General features: G+C 37.3%; 1 protein-coding gene across 5 annotated transcripts in view; it reads right to left on the minus strand.

Moving 5' to 3' along the window:
* The window catches only part of PREX2 (phosphatidylinositol-3,4,5-trisphosphate dependent Rac exchange factor 2), a 173,208-nt gene that overhangs the window by 108,665 nt on the left and 47,877 nt on the right, over window positions 1-16,666 (minus strand). For 3 of the 5 annotated variants that reach the window (XM_086885723.1, XM_086885719.1, XM_023920933.2), the window contains 5 exons: window positions 15,337-15,408; window positions 15,139-15,261; window positions 13,138-13,242; window positions 10,306-10,407; window positions 8,420-8,581 (listed from right to left, as the gene is read on the minus strand). In XM_086885723.1, coding sequence (XP_086741849.1) covers window positions 8,420-8,581; window positions 10,306-10,407; window positions 13,138-13,242; window positions 15,139-15,261; window positions 15,337-15,408 — 564 coding nt within the window. Of the gene's footprint in view, window positions 1-5,253; window positions 5,741-8,419; window positions 8,582-10,305; window positions 10,408-13,137; window positions 13,243-15,138; window positions 15,262-15,336; window positions 15,409-16,666 lie in introns of those variants that run through there. The other 2 variants (XM_086885733.1, XM_086885742.1) reach the window with 2 other exon arrangements.

The raw sequence follows: 16,666 nt of genomic DNA on the forward strand, positions 1-16,666 counted from the left end.
CAAAGCTAAGAGTGGTATATGCAGCTGGTATTGTCTAGTATACTTCCTCCTAACCTACTCCAAAGACATCAGAATTTTGGTAAGGTTTAGATGTTTGGGATGAAATTTCCCATGCCTCATTTTTGCTTCAAGACAGATTCATGTGAAAAGGCATCAGGCATTTTCATAAAAGTTAATGTAAGAGAAGCAACTTTAACCAAGGAAAAAATTTTTTTAAAAAAAAAGTTACATGAAAAATTTGCAGCACTTCTATGTCTTGTAAAGAGAAATTTATCTCTCAAGAAAGCCAGCCTTAAATTCTGAGGTGAATTTTGCTAGTCTGAAAAATCATGCTCCTGTGGGACACAGCTGCTGTCCACGTGCATGTCCACCCAGACATGCAATCCTATTGATAATTATCTATTGTGCTGGCTGCACCAAGCATACACCCAGGGTCTGATGAGTTTCCTGACTTGAGGGAGTCAAAGTCAACTTGGAAAGCCTGCAAAAGCCAGGACTCTCCTGTCATCTACACATGTTCTGAATGGTTTCGGCATGCGACAGCAGCAGTTACTTCCTCTTCTTGATCTAACCACAGTAGTCCCAAGAAAAATGGATTCAATTAAGAGCCAAAAAGTGATCATGCGTTCTGCTCTCACAGTTCTTCATCCTACTGCTCATCCTTTGTATGTCACAGCTGTGAATATTGAGCAATAGCTCAGACTGTCCTGAGGAGAATGCAGTCTGTTTACAGAGATGAGATTGCACAACCATCATGCTGGAACACAATCCAGGTCTCTAAGTAAAGCCACTTCAGATCTGTATTAACTAACCACCCCAGTTCCTTTCAGGATCAAGTGATCAAATAAGCTAAAGATGAATGTCACCCACAGCCACTACAACATATTTCCCTTCTAAGACAGCACCAGTACTAGCATACTAATTTTACAGTTTTATCCAAAATTGAACATTGAAACATTTTCAAAGTGCACTCAGTGATATAAATTAGGCATAAATTAGGGCTGTGTGTAATGCTTGTTGACCATAATTGCAGAAAAACAGGTCACTTTTTTCCATTTCATTGCTTTTCTGTATTAAAGAGTAAACAATATTTTATTCTGTGTTTCATATTTGCTGGAATAGTACTTACTAACAATTTGCATTTTAAAGGGTTAGATACTTTCTAAAGGGTATTGGTTTGTTTTTACACAAAACTTCAACTTTGCAGAAAAATAGTAGTTTTTTGTGAGGAAGACAAAAAATATCAGCCTAAAGCTTCAGAATTGTACGAGAAGTTTCAGCTTTCTAAAAAAGGATGGGATTTTTTTCATAGAAAGGATTTTATACAAAACTTTGTCTTTTCTGATTGAAGAATTTAATTTTTAGTATAGAAAAACACAACCTTTTCCCAACAGTTCTAACAAAATCTGCTACTGTGCCAGCATCCTGTCATAAACTAACACATTTAATACATGTTTTAAGTATATATAATTCAGGCTACCTGACCTATTTACAATTGCCTCATTCACGATTCAAGTTCAGTGTGACAGTATGGCTGTGAGGATTATCTGTCTCACATTACTACCCTTTGCTAATTTTATCCTCCTAATTTTCTTCTCTTTCTAAAATATACTGCTAGATGATGAAAACAAGGTTCTGAAGATACTTTTTTTCCCTCTGAGACATTTCATCCAAAGACAGTGGACATGAACAGTGTTTATGTCACTTCTCAGACACCTTCTGACAAGATCACAATCCATGCTGGTGTGATCAGAGGTCAGTGAATTTTGTTAGTGCTGTTCTATTTGCTGAAGTCCAAGGGAATAAGAAAACAAGATCAGAAGTCACATTTTGTTGTCCTACATAACACTGCTACTGCAGAAAAATCCCCTGTCACTCCCCTGCCCACGTAATACTTAGGATTTGCCTGTTCCTAGACTTTGGAGCTGAAAGGGAGAAAAATGGAAGGGCATATTATATGAAAGCACTGCTTCTTTCTACATCTGGGGTGAGCATTGCTCTCCACCACATCCCTTAGAGATGAAAAACATGCCTGAGGAAGGATGAAGCAGAGATACTGCCGTATCTACCATGCAATTCAAAGGGCTGACAACCATAACAAGTTTTTATGAAGGGTGGAGCTATACCTTAAGCCTTCCCATGGGCACTCAGCAGGAACACCAAGCTACAGTTGATATCCAGCCCAGTAGGAAAATTCCCTTATCCAGCTCCAAGCTGTCCCTCTCATGGGGGAAGGCTCAATTTTGCAGTATCATATGAGGGGTCACTCTCATCCCAGAAACAGGTGAGACTTTCTGCTGCACAGCTAAAACTAAACTACACTACCTACAATACTTTTTGAACCAGTATTACCAAAACCTTCTGTCACAAACATCTTTCATTAAGTGTGTGCACTGAAACTACCACAGGGATGAGCGACTTGAACTTGAAAAGCAATTTGCTGTTTCAAAGTTTTCAGACATTTAAACTCAGTGCTTGTAAGAGGAGATGATAGAGTTGCTCAACCTAAATGTAAAATCACTACTACTATGCTATTCATAGTAGTAGATACACATATTAACTGTGTATTTACAGTACTTGCAAGTAGAAATCACAGGCTACTTTCAGTGAAACCAGCATTTTTGTAATCTGTCAATTTAAAAATGCCATGTATTGTAGAAACAAACCTATTTTAATCATCTTCCAACAAATCATATAAATTATTCAGTTGGGGGGGGGGGGGGGTGGCACCTGAAAAGCAGGTTTATACTGTGAATCTAGACTAGTTCTACCTCCCTCTGTCCTACTGGGTCACTAAAGACTGTACAGCAATCCTCTTCTGTGGGTAGCACCCCAACCAAATACTCTGTGCCTTTTGAGGATAGCTGGTATGGAAATTAAAATCCCATAAAGTCTTGGAGCCTGCAGGCCACATAGGTATAACTGGCTTCTGATAACCTTTGACAGCAATGATTCTAAGGAAACAGCTCAGGTGAGAGGCCTGAAATGTGGGCTACCATGACCATATAGAAAAATAAAAGGACTTCAAGGAGAAAGACTATACACAAGAAATTTAAAACAAAACCTCCCTCATCCTCGTTTCATTATATATCCCTCTTTGACATTAAAAAAATTACTTTTATTACCTTGAAACAAAAAGCAGCATTGGTTGTTATTTTTTGTTACAAAAATAAGGTATTTAATCTGCATATTCTGGGCAAACTTCTGTCAAGTACAGAGGTTTGACTATACTGAGTCATTGGCAAGTAAGTTAATAGTGATAAAAGTCAGAATTTACTCTTCTGTACTTGATTATGGGTATAGGAAACAAATAAAACATGGAAGGGCTAGAAATTCCAGAGTTTAAGACAGAAATTTGTAAAATATTACCTGATATGTTGGAATGGAAAGGAACAGAATACCCCATGCTACTGTCACTAAGTAGGCCTATGACTTAGATTGGGTTGTTCAGCCTCCAGTTTACAAAAAATGCAACAGTTTTTGTTTTTCTTCTCTCACTGAGACATGCACACAAATTTTACTGAAAAACTCCTTCAGCTGCTGAGCCATTCTCCAATTGAGACAGACACCTACACAGTTCTGAATTTAGGCCAATAAATTTAACCACTTAGGAAATTGAGTGAGAAAGTCATTATATTCAAAATCATCTTTCTTGAAACAGATGTTCCATTTTTCCATGAATCTGTATTTTTATCATAATAAACACAAGTTTCATTTTATGACACTTAAGTATAGGAATTCAAGTCATGCTTTGATCAGATTCTAAAAATAGTCTTTATTTTTTTCCCTTTCCTTCTAGTTGGGGCCAAGCAATGTGCTAAGCATTTCCTTCTGGAAGGAAATCTCCAACAAGTTTGCCTCTTTATTTTCAGCATTGCAGAAAACCAGATGTTTATTTAATTAAATCCACCCTCAAACATTGCATTCAGGAGCTTTTTTTTTGTAGTTGTCGGGAATCCTTCAAAATACTGTTAGCTCATATACATGCTCTGGAATTCTTACCATTTCAAGAACTAACCTTGTACTATTTCTGAAAAAGATGTACATGTTAAGATCAAGGCAATTTTGCCGGATTGCGCACCCTGTGGTTGACATTTGATATCAAACCCGATGAGCTAAAATACAATAAACACCACATAACTCTACTGGAAACGTCCTGTTTTAAGACAATAGCACTCTGAAAGAGTTCAAGCACAGGTGAAATCCTAAAATGAAATCTAGGAAGAGGGAAGGTGAAAAAAAACCCACAATAGAATAACCCACTGAGGATAGCAGGAAATTACTTGGTTACAGAGTAGAGAATACATTCTGTGCATAGGGAAAATAAGTTCTGTTTCAAATGCTCATGTCCATACTGTTATCATTCCTTCTTTATTGTTACCTTTGCTCATTCACACATTTCCAAAAGCAACCACACTTCCTACTGGATGTTGCACCAAGAATTCAGAAGAAACTTAATGCAGGAAAGTGGATTTCCTATTCAGGGATAGAGGTTTGAGAACAGTAAGTTCTTAACCAACTTATATGACTAATAATGCATTGAGTTAATAATACAGTAACTTTATACTTGAGTGTGTTCATTAAGAAGGTTTTGACAAATATCTATGACTCAGACATTGGAGGCAAGTAGAAGAATTTTAATCACTGTAGTGCAGTAGAAAATTTAATTGTAAAGTTAAAAATAATAGAAGGAATAAAGTGGTGATAGGCAATAAGGATTATTTAGCAAATTTCCTTGCCATAAAGTATTCTGCACTTAACTTGTTATTGCTTCTATCATGAGGTTATCACAGAAATATTTCCAATGCATTTAGATGTTTAGAGACACTAACCTTCCCAAATTATTGTTGTTGACAGCAACTTCAAGCTAATTACAAGAAGAAATACATTTTCACCTAAAGAAGTAGCTCTTAAGTGACATGACATCAACTATACCTCCTCTCAATTTGATAATTTAGAATTTTACTTTATATTACTCCTTTCTTTCCTAAAATCCCGTAAACAATACAATGGCATTTGTTTAGGATTATTTTATTTCAGAGGGTTACAAATAAGTGCAGAAAGTTTTGTCTGAACATGGACCAGAAATTCAATCACTCTTCTACTTGCTAAAATTCCTTCTGATGATGCACAGTGAATTTTAGTGGTATTTCATAGTGACTAGCCTGTACCAAAACATTACAGTGTGCTGAGCTCCAGCATGAGATGATTTGCCAAAAATAGAAAAGCACTTTTTTCATGGAGTTACTTTACCTTTAAGGAAGTTGAAGTTGCTGGGAACTGCCTGGAGTCTTTTCTCCTGACCAATTATTGGTCATTGCTGGGAATTGACAGCAGTTTAGGCCATTGAAATGTGGGATCAACTTGTGAACCCTACCTTAAAGTGTAAAAGCAGAGCTCTCTGGGCTCTCTTTGTTTCCTGGCTGTGAAGGGTGGTGGAGCTCCAGGCCTCCCGTCCCTGCCCAGGCCATGCGGCCGGGCGGGGATGGGGCCGGGCCCAGCGGCTCCCGGCCGGGAGATGGGGGGGGCCTGGGGAAGGTTTTCCTCGGGCCCGGGCCGAGCCGGGCCCAATCTCTGGCTCGGCTGCAGGTTTTGCTGTAACTACATTCACTAGAAACTGCCCAGTGAAGAAGGAGAGAGGCTCTGGACCTGCAGCAAGCAGAGACAGCCACACTCTCCAGAGCAGCTATGAAGAACCTTCCATCGCAGACGGCTCCAGCTCCTGTTCGGCAGAGATCTCTGAACCATCTACAAAAGCCTGGGCAAGATTTTAACTCTTTCATTACCCAGATGAGACTTGCGGATTAATCTTTTTATCCAGAGAGAGAAAAAGAGAATGATCAACATGAAAAGAGACTTTATAAACTACCAGTGACAGGAAAGAAAAGAAGCTCCAGAAAAGGTAGAGAATTAAGAAGATGCTTTAATTAAGCTGAAATATCTTTCTGTTAAAACTATGGAGATGGACAATGAAGTCCTGAAAAGAACTCCTTTAATTCATGATACAGTATGTAGGGAGGAATAAAGTGTTCAAAGTGTAAATTTGAGTAAAAAGTAGAGTAATTATGGTATAGTGAAGTGCTGGGAGATTTGAAGCCTTGAGAGGCAATGAGAAAACTGTTTTCTAGTGAAGCTCACAGAAACAGATGAAGAAGACTTTTTTTGCCTTTGAATAACATCCTTAAAATGCCATCCCTAGACTCATGGCCCATACACACCTCAGAGTGATGGGAAAATGGGAGGAGTGGGCTCTGATAACAGCAGCTCTGGGGCAGCTAACATTAGGGCAATGGAAAACTATAACAAAAATAGTTTTCTTGTGAGAAACTCCATAATTAACAGGAAGAAACTTCTGTTTCCCTACAAAGACTGGTGAAAAGACTGTAGCAAGAATTAGGACTGTTTTAACCACCAAAGTTCCAAAGTTTTTGTCTCTGTTGTCATGTGAACAAGGGAATAGTTTTTGATAGGGGATGAAAAGGTTTTTCTGGAAGTTTATTCTGGTATTATTATTGTAGTTTGTCAATAAACTTTCTTTTTTTTTCCTTTTAAGTTTTATGCCTGTTTTGCTCTTGTTCTAATCCATATCTCACAGCAAGAAATAAGTGATTTTCTTAGTTATTGGTTTAAAACCACGACAACTTTTGAAAATGCTGCTACACAAGGAAAAAAAACCTGAAACAATTCAAAACACACAATGCACTGAAGAAACATGAAGAATTTTGATAAAAGTAAAATTAGTCACTTAATCCACATTTAGAATGAACCAAGTCTTCCCATACTACTCAATTAACAACAAAGCAAAAGTTTGCAAAAGTCCACTGATCAGGAGATTTCACATGGAGCATACAGGAAATAATTATGTGGTGTGATGGGTAGTGTTTAGGGGGGTCTTTGTTCAGATCTATGCTCCTTTCAGACAGTGTCTTTTTCTGCTGAATTCTTCTGGATGACAGGGGAATGCTAAATCCACTACAGCAGAACCAGAGCACATCCTTAGGCACAGCAAAGTTCAAGAAACAGCAGGTACAGTAAAATCAGGAGTTGTAGGGAGGGAACAGAGCCATGTAGAAACTACTTCTTATTTCTGCTTTTTTACCTATTACTACAAATAGCTACTAAAAGTTGTCCACTCTAGTCAAAGTTCTAATTGTTATTTGTCAGACTTCATGGGGAGCTCAGAGTTCAGAGAAGTCTGTCTTGAGGCTTTCTTTGCTTCGGTGTCCCACCCACATCCCTAACCCTTTCTTTCCTTGACACCATACAACGGAAATTTTGCACTATAGGGATTGAGATCTTTCACTACCTGACTAGCATGCAACAAACATATCTTTCTGGCTACATCTCCCAGTCTGCAAGCCTTCCACAAAGCTTAAAGAGATAAAATCACTTCCTCCAGTTCTTAAGCAGCTTTCTCAGGGAGAAAAGAAGCATATTTGAGTAATATATTTAATATATTTGAGCAAAGTATTCAAAAACAGCAAAGGGCTGCTTCCATGTTGAAATCTTCCTCTTAAAAAAAAACCTGTCTTTTTTTTTTTTTAAAGTAAGTTTTGAATATGTTACACTGCTTTATATTTCTTTCATTGAAACTTCAGTTGTGTTTGCCTTCCACCTCAGTACAGTCAGCTCAGATATGTCAATACAAAACTCCCAAGGCAATTTAAAGATACTGTCTTATCTGGACCTGTCTTTCCATATGAACTAATTATAGTGCTCAGAATAATTCAAAAGGAAGATCTTGGTGCTACAACTGCTTGATCTTGTTGTTTTCTTTCAAAAAGGGTGGTTCTGCTGGTTACTACTTGAAATTCTAACTCAGAACCAGGTCTATGGTTACTTCACAAAACCTGGTGGGAACACTAAAATCCTTCCATTTGCAAACCATTAAAAAGCTCCACACACAAATCTCACACAGATTCAGATGAATATGTTTAAATTAGTTTAGCTCACCCAATATTAAGAGTCTACCAACAAGCTGACAAAAACTTATAGACTCAATGCTTAACCAATAATAAACAATAAACAAAACTTTTTTCAACCAGACGAAGTGCTGCTAGGCCAGAATAGACAGAAGTAAAATAAAATCAGCATTTAAATTAGGGTTTATAGATGTGTCTGTGTGCACAGATACATGTTAATACAAATGCTAAATAACTATCCTCCCTTGAAGTCTGCTATTTCATACAGCATTTCTCAGTCATGGACAATTTAGTTTAAAGATTAGAACTCAAAAGCTGTGATTTCACAGAACTGTGGACTTGACAAACCTCAGGATGTCAAAAGATCTCAAAAGCTGTGATTTCACAGAACTGTGGACTTGACATAATCTCCGGATCAGAAAAACAGTGCAATACATACTTGTTGAAAACTATTACTCCCTCCTCAGTACAGAAAGCAACAAATCTTATGACAGTACCTCCCATCCTTCAACATGAGACTGCCATTCTTCCAAAAATTCTAATTTTTCCATTTGTCTCTTGGCCTCATTTATGTTGGAACAGACAGCTTTCATGGCCTGGAGAGCTTCCATTAGAGCTGCATAGTCACTGTGCTTCCTTGGAGTCCGCTTCAGTAATTCCTATTAGACATAGAAAAAGGGGGAAAAAAAGAGGGAAAAAAAAACAACCAAAGAAAATAAAAGCAAAAAAGAAACCAGTCTTTGATCTCTAAAGGTCTCCATTACAGGAGTCTTAGACCAAACCAGCATACAAAAATAAAGTAGCCAGTCTTCTCTTTTCCTAAGCAGAAAAGTAGTAACCCTTCTAAAATTCTGTCCTAGTATGACACTAAAACTCAAGAGTAACTAATTAGTAACGATAAATACTCATCATGATTTAGGAACAAGTTTGTATTTCAGCTACTTTCTCCTCCAACAATGTTTCTTCATGTTAAGCTTTGGGGTTTAGGTTTGTTTGTTTGTTTATTATATTTTGCAGGATACAACTGTTCAAGAGCAAGGATAACAATTCTGCTTAAAAAACCAGTAGTTCACTCATGGCAAAATTAGCACCTGCCTTTCCTGCAAATCTGGGCAGAAAACACATTTCTTTAGCTCCACACTATTGTTTAACCTCGTGCAATGCAGCAAAGCACTGAACAATACTTAGGTGACTCACTGATTTCAGATGGAACTGGCAGCCATGCTGATAAACAAAAGTGGAGTCACCAGCATTTGTTTGAGACTTCCCATTTCAAGCTACCAGCTACCCATTAACAGCTGGGCTGATTGAGAGTAGCCTTCAGCAAAGCTCTAACCCTGCTGCCACCACACCCTGCACTTAAATTTTCTTAATATATTTGTTTCATTGCTCTAATGTAATTCATTAGTCATTTTCCCCTGTTTTATCTGTATGCCCTTCAAAAATAGAATAGTAAAATAATTCCAAAATAGACCAAGGGAACTGTAAAGCCACAGCTATCTGGGCTGACTCACACCTCATTGTAATGATTATATTTTTAATTTGTTTTAAAAACTTTTATTCTGAGCTGTTTCTTTTTAGATTATTTTTTATGTCATATGCCTCACAACTAGTAATCTTGCAGATCAAAACTCACACATGCATTGTGAAAAATACTGTTCAATAATCATTTTTCAGGTAGCTTTTGGAGTAGAATCAGCTCTGGTTTTCCTCCCAGAGTTTGGAACAATAAGCAATACAAGACCTTAATTTGTTAATCAATGATTTTCTTAAAATAATTATTTTCTTGTATTTTATTTCCTAACATGGTAAATTACAAATTCAGAGGCTGGAATATCTAATGTTGATCACCACATTAACATTTTTAATTTATTTAAGTTGTCACAATATGATAAAAATAAACATATAATTGTACATAAAACCATTTACAACACCTTACTCTTACTCCACAGTTTTTCTTGGGGAAAAAATCAATTAATACTTTTAATTTTCGATTTGATGATGGTAAATTAGCATCATCAAAGTATGTAATCAACAAACTCTTCCATCCCAAGCATTTTAAGCAAGGGCATGATTAAACCCAGCTGAAATTAGGCTCATTAAACTCTCCCAAATGGCTCACTTCTGTCCAACAATGGAGAGGCAACCTTACAAGTACAAGTAGAACAGAGCTAATCATCTCGATCCAGCCAAGCTCCTCAGTTCTTTTAACACTGATGTCAGAAGACTTGCCACCAGCTTTAATGAGAGCAAGGCTGGCTCCAATATCTTAATAAAGAGATAATTCACTGCGTAGAAAGATTGTTCCTGGAGTTCAAAAACATGCTTAGCAACCAGTTTTATATAGGAAGTATAAAGTCCTCAATAAAAAACTTGTAAGTACCTTCAAAAGAAGGGGATACTTGCATATTCTCTGTATTGGAGTCACTAGGTATCCCTCCAGGGGTACATCTGTGTTCTTGCGTCCCCCAAGAAGCATGCAATTCTGCAGTGGGAACAGGTCCACAAATTATTGAAAAATCCCAAGAAAATTATCAGAAATGAAGACAAGGGCATAGGTATACAGCAGTGTTTGGTTACAATACACAGAAACTGTAAATATATACATTTTGTGTAAGGAGGGAGGTTTGCAAGAGTGTCAACAGTACAGTCTTGAACACATGCACAGGCTATCACACATGACAAGGAAGGCACAAAGGCAGAATGCAGACTTCTCATTTAAGTACCTTCTTTATCCAGTCTGATGAAGAGGACTTTTTCTTAAAGTTTGAAACTAAAACTAAATAAAATGCTCAAAATATGCTTTCAGACTTCAACAAACAGAAATAAAAATATTTCAGGGAGACCACTATAGCTCTTGTTGTTTCTAAAAAGTGTGTCCAGCATTAAGTAGTATCAAAGATGGTTTGAATGTTGGCACATGGCCATCCTAATACACACCTCAAAAAAAAACGTTCTGTTTTCATGGTCCTATATTTAAATTTTATATGCAATGAATAAAATATCCTGAAGTCATAGACAAAAGGCTATTAAAAAGTTTCAACAAGACATCTGATTATGGAAGTAGAGAGTAAATCAAACATTGGGTGGAAGTGCCACATAAAAGCAGCTGAGAGAAAGAAAGGAGTAAGGGCTTTTGGGGATAAGAAAAGACACAAAGGACATCACAGCAAATATTTGGAATAGCTGGAGTTAAAGTGTAAGTTCATAAAGACCTAAAGTAATGATGACAATTATTTTATGGAGAGATCAAAAGGAATTGTGATGCAATGGTATGAGATAATGTCAGCTTCAAAGATCAAGTTGTCTAAACTGAGGACACTAAACAAAAGCAGTTTAAGACAGCCAGATGAGATGTCAACATAGGCCACAGGTCTGGATGCAGACACATTGTTGATGGAACAGAGGCTGCACAACTGGGTGGCAACCCCACACGTATCCTACAACCAGCACTGCTATGGAGATCTCCACACCCACCCTTAAGCCTTTGTACTCATGCTTTACCAGCTTCTGTCTTATCCTAAATGATTTTTCACCCTAAAGGATCTCACTTAACCTGCCAAAACAAAAGCTTTACTGATAAAGACCGAGTAAGATAATGGCAATCCAGAGCATAGTTATTATAACAATTGCATCTATACTCAAAGGCTCAAAACTTCTGGTTTCTGCTCCCAATTATTTATAGATAACCACAGCTCTAATGATCTGAACCCTTTGGTGTGCCTGGAAGGCTTTGACTGTGCTTTAAAATCATACAGTCTTATGTCTTGCTCTCTAGGTTAGCCTGCTGCCACTGAATCCTACAGACATGCCCCAAATCTATGAGGAACTCAAACCAGATGAGAAAGCCCTCTGCATGTGCCCCAGAGCACGTAACACTGACACATCATCAACTGCCACAATGGCACACTTGGCTTTCTTTGTCACAAAACAAGATCTTTGCAATCTTTCTACAGAGAATTTTGCTTTTTGCCTCTGTAGTCAGATTCACTCTTTCCTGTAGAGTATGGCCTTGCTGCTTCCAATACAAGAACCATGTGTAATGAGGCTCCTCAGTCTGGGAGGTGAAGGATACTGTTTCAACCACTAAGGGATATAGGACTACTCTGAAGCAGTTTTTAACTGTGAATAACCATTTCTGTATAAGAGATTCTTAGCAAAAAGGCAGATGGTGCCTCATGTCACACAGAATTTCCCACAATAAAATTCCCACACTGCTCATTAACTTGGCTGTAAGTAAGTGCAGCTGGGGAGTCAGATCTGGTATCTTTCAAACCATAAGTGAGCTGCAATAGGACTTCATCTAGAGCTCTGTCAACAGCAGTAGTGAAACCTTACTGCATGCTAAAAATAATTAATAAAATTAAATAAGACTTGTGATACTATCAGCATTGGCAGAATCTTTTTTTCCTCAAACACATCTGTGATGCTTTGCTGATAGGGTCGTTTGGTCTCCAGTCCCAAAACACACTCACCAAATCTGATTGCTCCAAAATTTGATAGCATATCCATGGACACCTCCTCAGGTACTTAAGTTCCAATATAGTAGGCTACAAATTCCCATGGAGGAAGCACAAAAATCATTCCACACTGAATCCTGTTTTTAACAACTAAAGTCAACTATTCGCAAACTCAATATTTACATGGAAATTGGTTTTGCTGTTGAAAAATCACAAGGACTATCACACTTAACATTTTCAAATCCCACCTTACTTGTCTTATCAAGTGAAAGACTATTTATGGAGCTGTTTCTTTCAACTTAGATTAAGTCATTGTCTAAGATTAGAATGGCTATTCTATGATCCATAAAAAAAGATTTTTCTGTCTACAACAGTGCTGGCTACACACCAGAACATGGACCTCCCCCTTCAGAAGTTCTGCTGAGTCCTTCAGCTCCTTTATGCAACTCCTTTCCCTGTCTCTCCTCATCTATTTTATCCTATTCTTTGTCCTTTCTAGAGACCCACACCTTTGTCTCCTGCCTAGAATGTTCAAGGCACTCTGCCTAATGTTGTATTATTCACAGATCCAAGCACAGCAGTGAAAATATGATTTATACACCTACTTCCTCTGGGAACATCAACCCCAGCTAAAACAGTCTACTAATCACTTACAGGGGTGCTTGTACTTATTACATGGTGGAGGTGACAGTGCTGAAAATTCACTGGCCTGTCAAAAAATATGAAGTTAAAACACCAGTTCAAAGTTTATTTACCAAAAGAAACGTCCGCACTGTTCTTATTTTGTTCAGGTCAAGAAGAACTTTCTGTGCCTTCTCGTGGTTGCTACAGTATTCATCATAGATACGGAATTTCTCTTTCTGCAGAAACAAAGAGAGACATTGTTTTGCACTTGTCATTTTGATTTTTTTTTTTTAATTAATAAAACATGGAATGAACACTTTGCAAAGCTGAATAGCTAATATAGTCTTCATTCTAGAAACTCAGCTCTTCTTCATACATTTATTATTTGAGGTCTAGCCTCAAATTATGAACAGTCTGGGAGCACCACTTGGGAATTTCAAACACAGATTCATAGAAAACAAGGTTGAAAGGGACCTCAAGGACCATCTGGTCCAACCTTTCTTGGCAAAAGCATGGTCTAGACAAGATGGCCCAGAACCCTGTCCAGTGGAATCTTAAATGTGTCCAATGTTGACAAATCCATCACTTCCCTGGGGAGATTATTTCAATGGCTGATTGTTCTCACTGTGAATTTTTTTTTTCTGGTGTCCCATTGAAATTTCCCCAGGAGAAACTTGTACCAATTACTCCTCATATTATCCATGTGATTCTATAAAATGGGAATCTCCATTGTTGCAGTCACCCTTTAAATACTGGAACATAGTGATAAAGTCCCATTTAAGCCTTCTTTTCTCAAGTCTGAACCAACCCAGTTCTTTCAGGAAGCCACATGGAACACTTCCCAGGATCATCCTTGTGGTGCTCGTCTCAAACCTGTCCAGACTATCCACATCTCTTTTGTATAGCAGGGACCATGACTGAACACAGAATTCCAGCTGTGGCCCAACAAGCACTGAGCAGACAGTGATAATGATGTCTTTATCTCTGCTGGTGATGCCCTTGCTGATGCAATCCAGCATGCTCTTGGCTTTATTTTTTTTGTCTCAGCAGCACACTGTTCATTCATATTGAGATGGTTGTCTACCAGGACATTGAGGTCCCCTTCCACAGAGCTGATCCCCAGCTAGGTAGATCCCAGCCTTTGTTGTACTTCTGGATTGTTTTCCCAGATGCAATTCCTTACATTTGCCTTTGATGAACTTCCTAAGGTTTTGCTGAAATATTTCAGAGTTTGAATTACCACAAACATACATACATGAAGAAAATACATACATACATGAAGAAAATGCAAAATGAGTAGCTGATTTGTTTATATTATTACCCAATTTGTCTGCTAACACTTGTTTTCAAATATGATCCATTTTTCTGCAGAGTTAAAAACTGATGTTACTCAACTTCTGTAAATTGTTTCCACTATCCATTAATAGATTTCTCCTGCCACAATGAACAATCAAAGACTTACCAAACAAATGGGACTCTAACCATGAATTTCTAAGAATGAAACCTGGACCTTTTGTTAGGTCTAAAACTGAAAGTAAACTAATTTGTCCTCATTTTGCAAAGCTCTGTAACAGTAACATCCTTGTTTTGCTCCAACAGGAAAAATAATACTCCTAGATAGCAATTACTACAGGATATACAAGCAGACTTGTGGGAGTACTGCAGTTATTGGAAACAAAATACCTTCACAATCCAGAACCATGGACATTTTATCCAGTATATACAATTCTTCACTAAATATTCATCTTTTTGCACTAAAGGGGAATAAAAAGATAGTACTACTCTTGTTGTTGCAAGCAACCTTGTTCCTCTGCCTAAAACACAGGCACAGCTTCACCCAAGTAGCAGGGCTCAGGTGGTCAGCCTGAGATAATTTGGTGAATATGAAAATGATGAAACAACAAAAGTTTGTCATTTATTATGTTCATTCTTCACTCTCATACCATCTATTTTTTATTTTTTTTTCCCAGACATGACAGTAACCAAGAGATGAACTTCAAAGTACTCTTCATTATGCAATCAAGTCATATTTAGGCTTCATGACCATGCACACTTATCATCATAACAGTAATTAATAAAGGCAAAAAATGAAAGAAAGATATGAAAAAAGGCTGAAATAAAAAATTGCATACATAATTCAGAAAGCAGGTTCCAACTTCATGCTGTGCGTTAGGTTCTGGCTGTAAACAATCCTCCACAAGGGACAGGAAGTTTTTGTGAACTGCAAGAATATCTTCAATATTTGAAAACAACATCTGCAAAAGAATAAAACATAGATAAGTAAAACATCAGATACAAAAAAAGAAGAAAAAGACAATTAAGGGACTAACCTTAACTGTTTCTTCTGTGACATTTTTATCCACTTTGGCTGCAGCACATTGGATCATTCGGTGAAGAAAAGCCTGCATGAAACAAGACAAATAAGGAAAAAGTTATTTCAGGAAGACTTGAAAAACTTCTGGCATGTTATGCTTTAATTTGTTTCCCAAACTAGATATAGAGCCACATCAGAATATTATTCAGAATCTAAAACAAGCACTTTATTTATAAATAATTTAGTAGTCCTATTATTCTAACATGATAGAAAAACCTATCTACATAGTGTTAAAAAAAGTAAAATATTAATGAAGCTGAGAAACTGAATGTTCTCTGAAGTACCACTTCCATCCTGCACTCACATTACAAACAAGCAAGAGGAAAATGTATTAATTTTCAAAATCTCACTCTATTACTTTACACAAGGCAAGCCAAAATAAGTTGCTAATTTCCAAATTAAACTAATTGGGAGATACTATTATTTCATGTGACTTTCACCATGGCAATCAAAAGTCAGATTTCAGACATATTAATAATCAAACTTATTGTAAAGTAAATTGGCTTAAACAGTCAGCTATACCTGGTTTTGCTTAATGAAAACTCTTCCTTCTTCCCTCCCCAAGAACCCAGTCCCCAGGGATCAAATGAGAAGTTAGTAATACCACCAATGAAATACCAAAATTGTAAGTTTTCTTCTATTTTACATTCAAGAGCTGGACACAAAAAGAAGTTGTGTACAGCAAGTAATTCCTAAAGGAATAATATCTCAAGTACAAAGAACAGAATTAATTTTTTATTAATTCGTTTCATTACAAAGATATTGGTACATTCTAAAAAATATCTACACACTGTAGACTAAAATCTTACATTGATAATTCTTCACACAGACATGCATATTCTTCAGTCATTAAAACCTGGCACCACAAGTGCACAAATGTCATGTCTTTCATAACCATTTAGCTCCAAGTCACTGTGCATTGTACACTGTACATGAGCTCATCTAAATTCTGGCGTGGCACAAATTCCATAAAAGGGGCCATAAATAACCCCTGTGTGGAAAGATAGCAGTCACAGCAAGCCTTTTTGCCCTCTGCTGGGACTGAAACATTTTCATTCCCAAGCAATGCTCCTTTCTCCAATGAAGAGCACTACGTAACTGGCATTACACATTTTTATTACTGAAGAGTCAAATCTAGTTATCCAGGACATAAACTGAATTAGGTTTGGAATACTGCCAGCACGCTGTATGTTTCCTATCACTCTCTACAACGATGTAGATTTTCTAGTTCATTAAACCTGTCTTTTTTCCTGACTATTTGTGCTTTCTTTTTAATGTTTTACTGG

This window comes from Cyanistes caeruleus, chromosome 1 (assembly GCF_971803275.1).
Source record: "Cyanistes caeruleus chromosome 1, bCyaCae1.hap1.1, whole genome shotgun sequence".
NCBI classification, from domain to species: Eukaryota; Metazoa; Chordata; class Aves; order Passeriformes; family Paridae; genus Cyanistes; species Cyanistes caeruleus.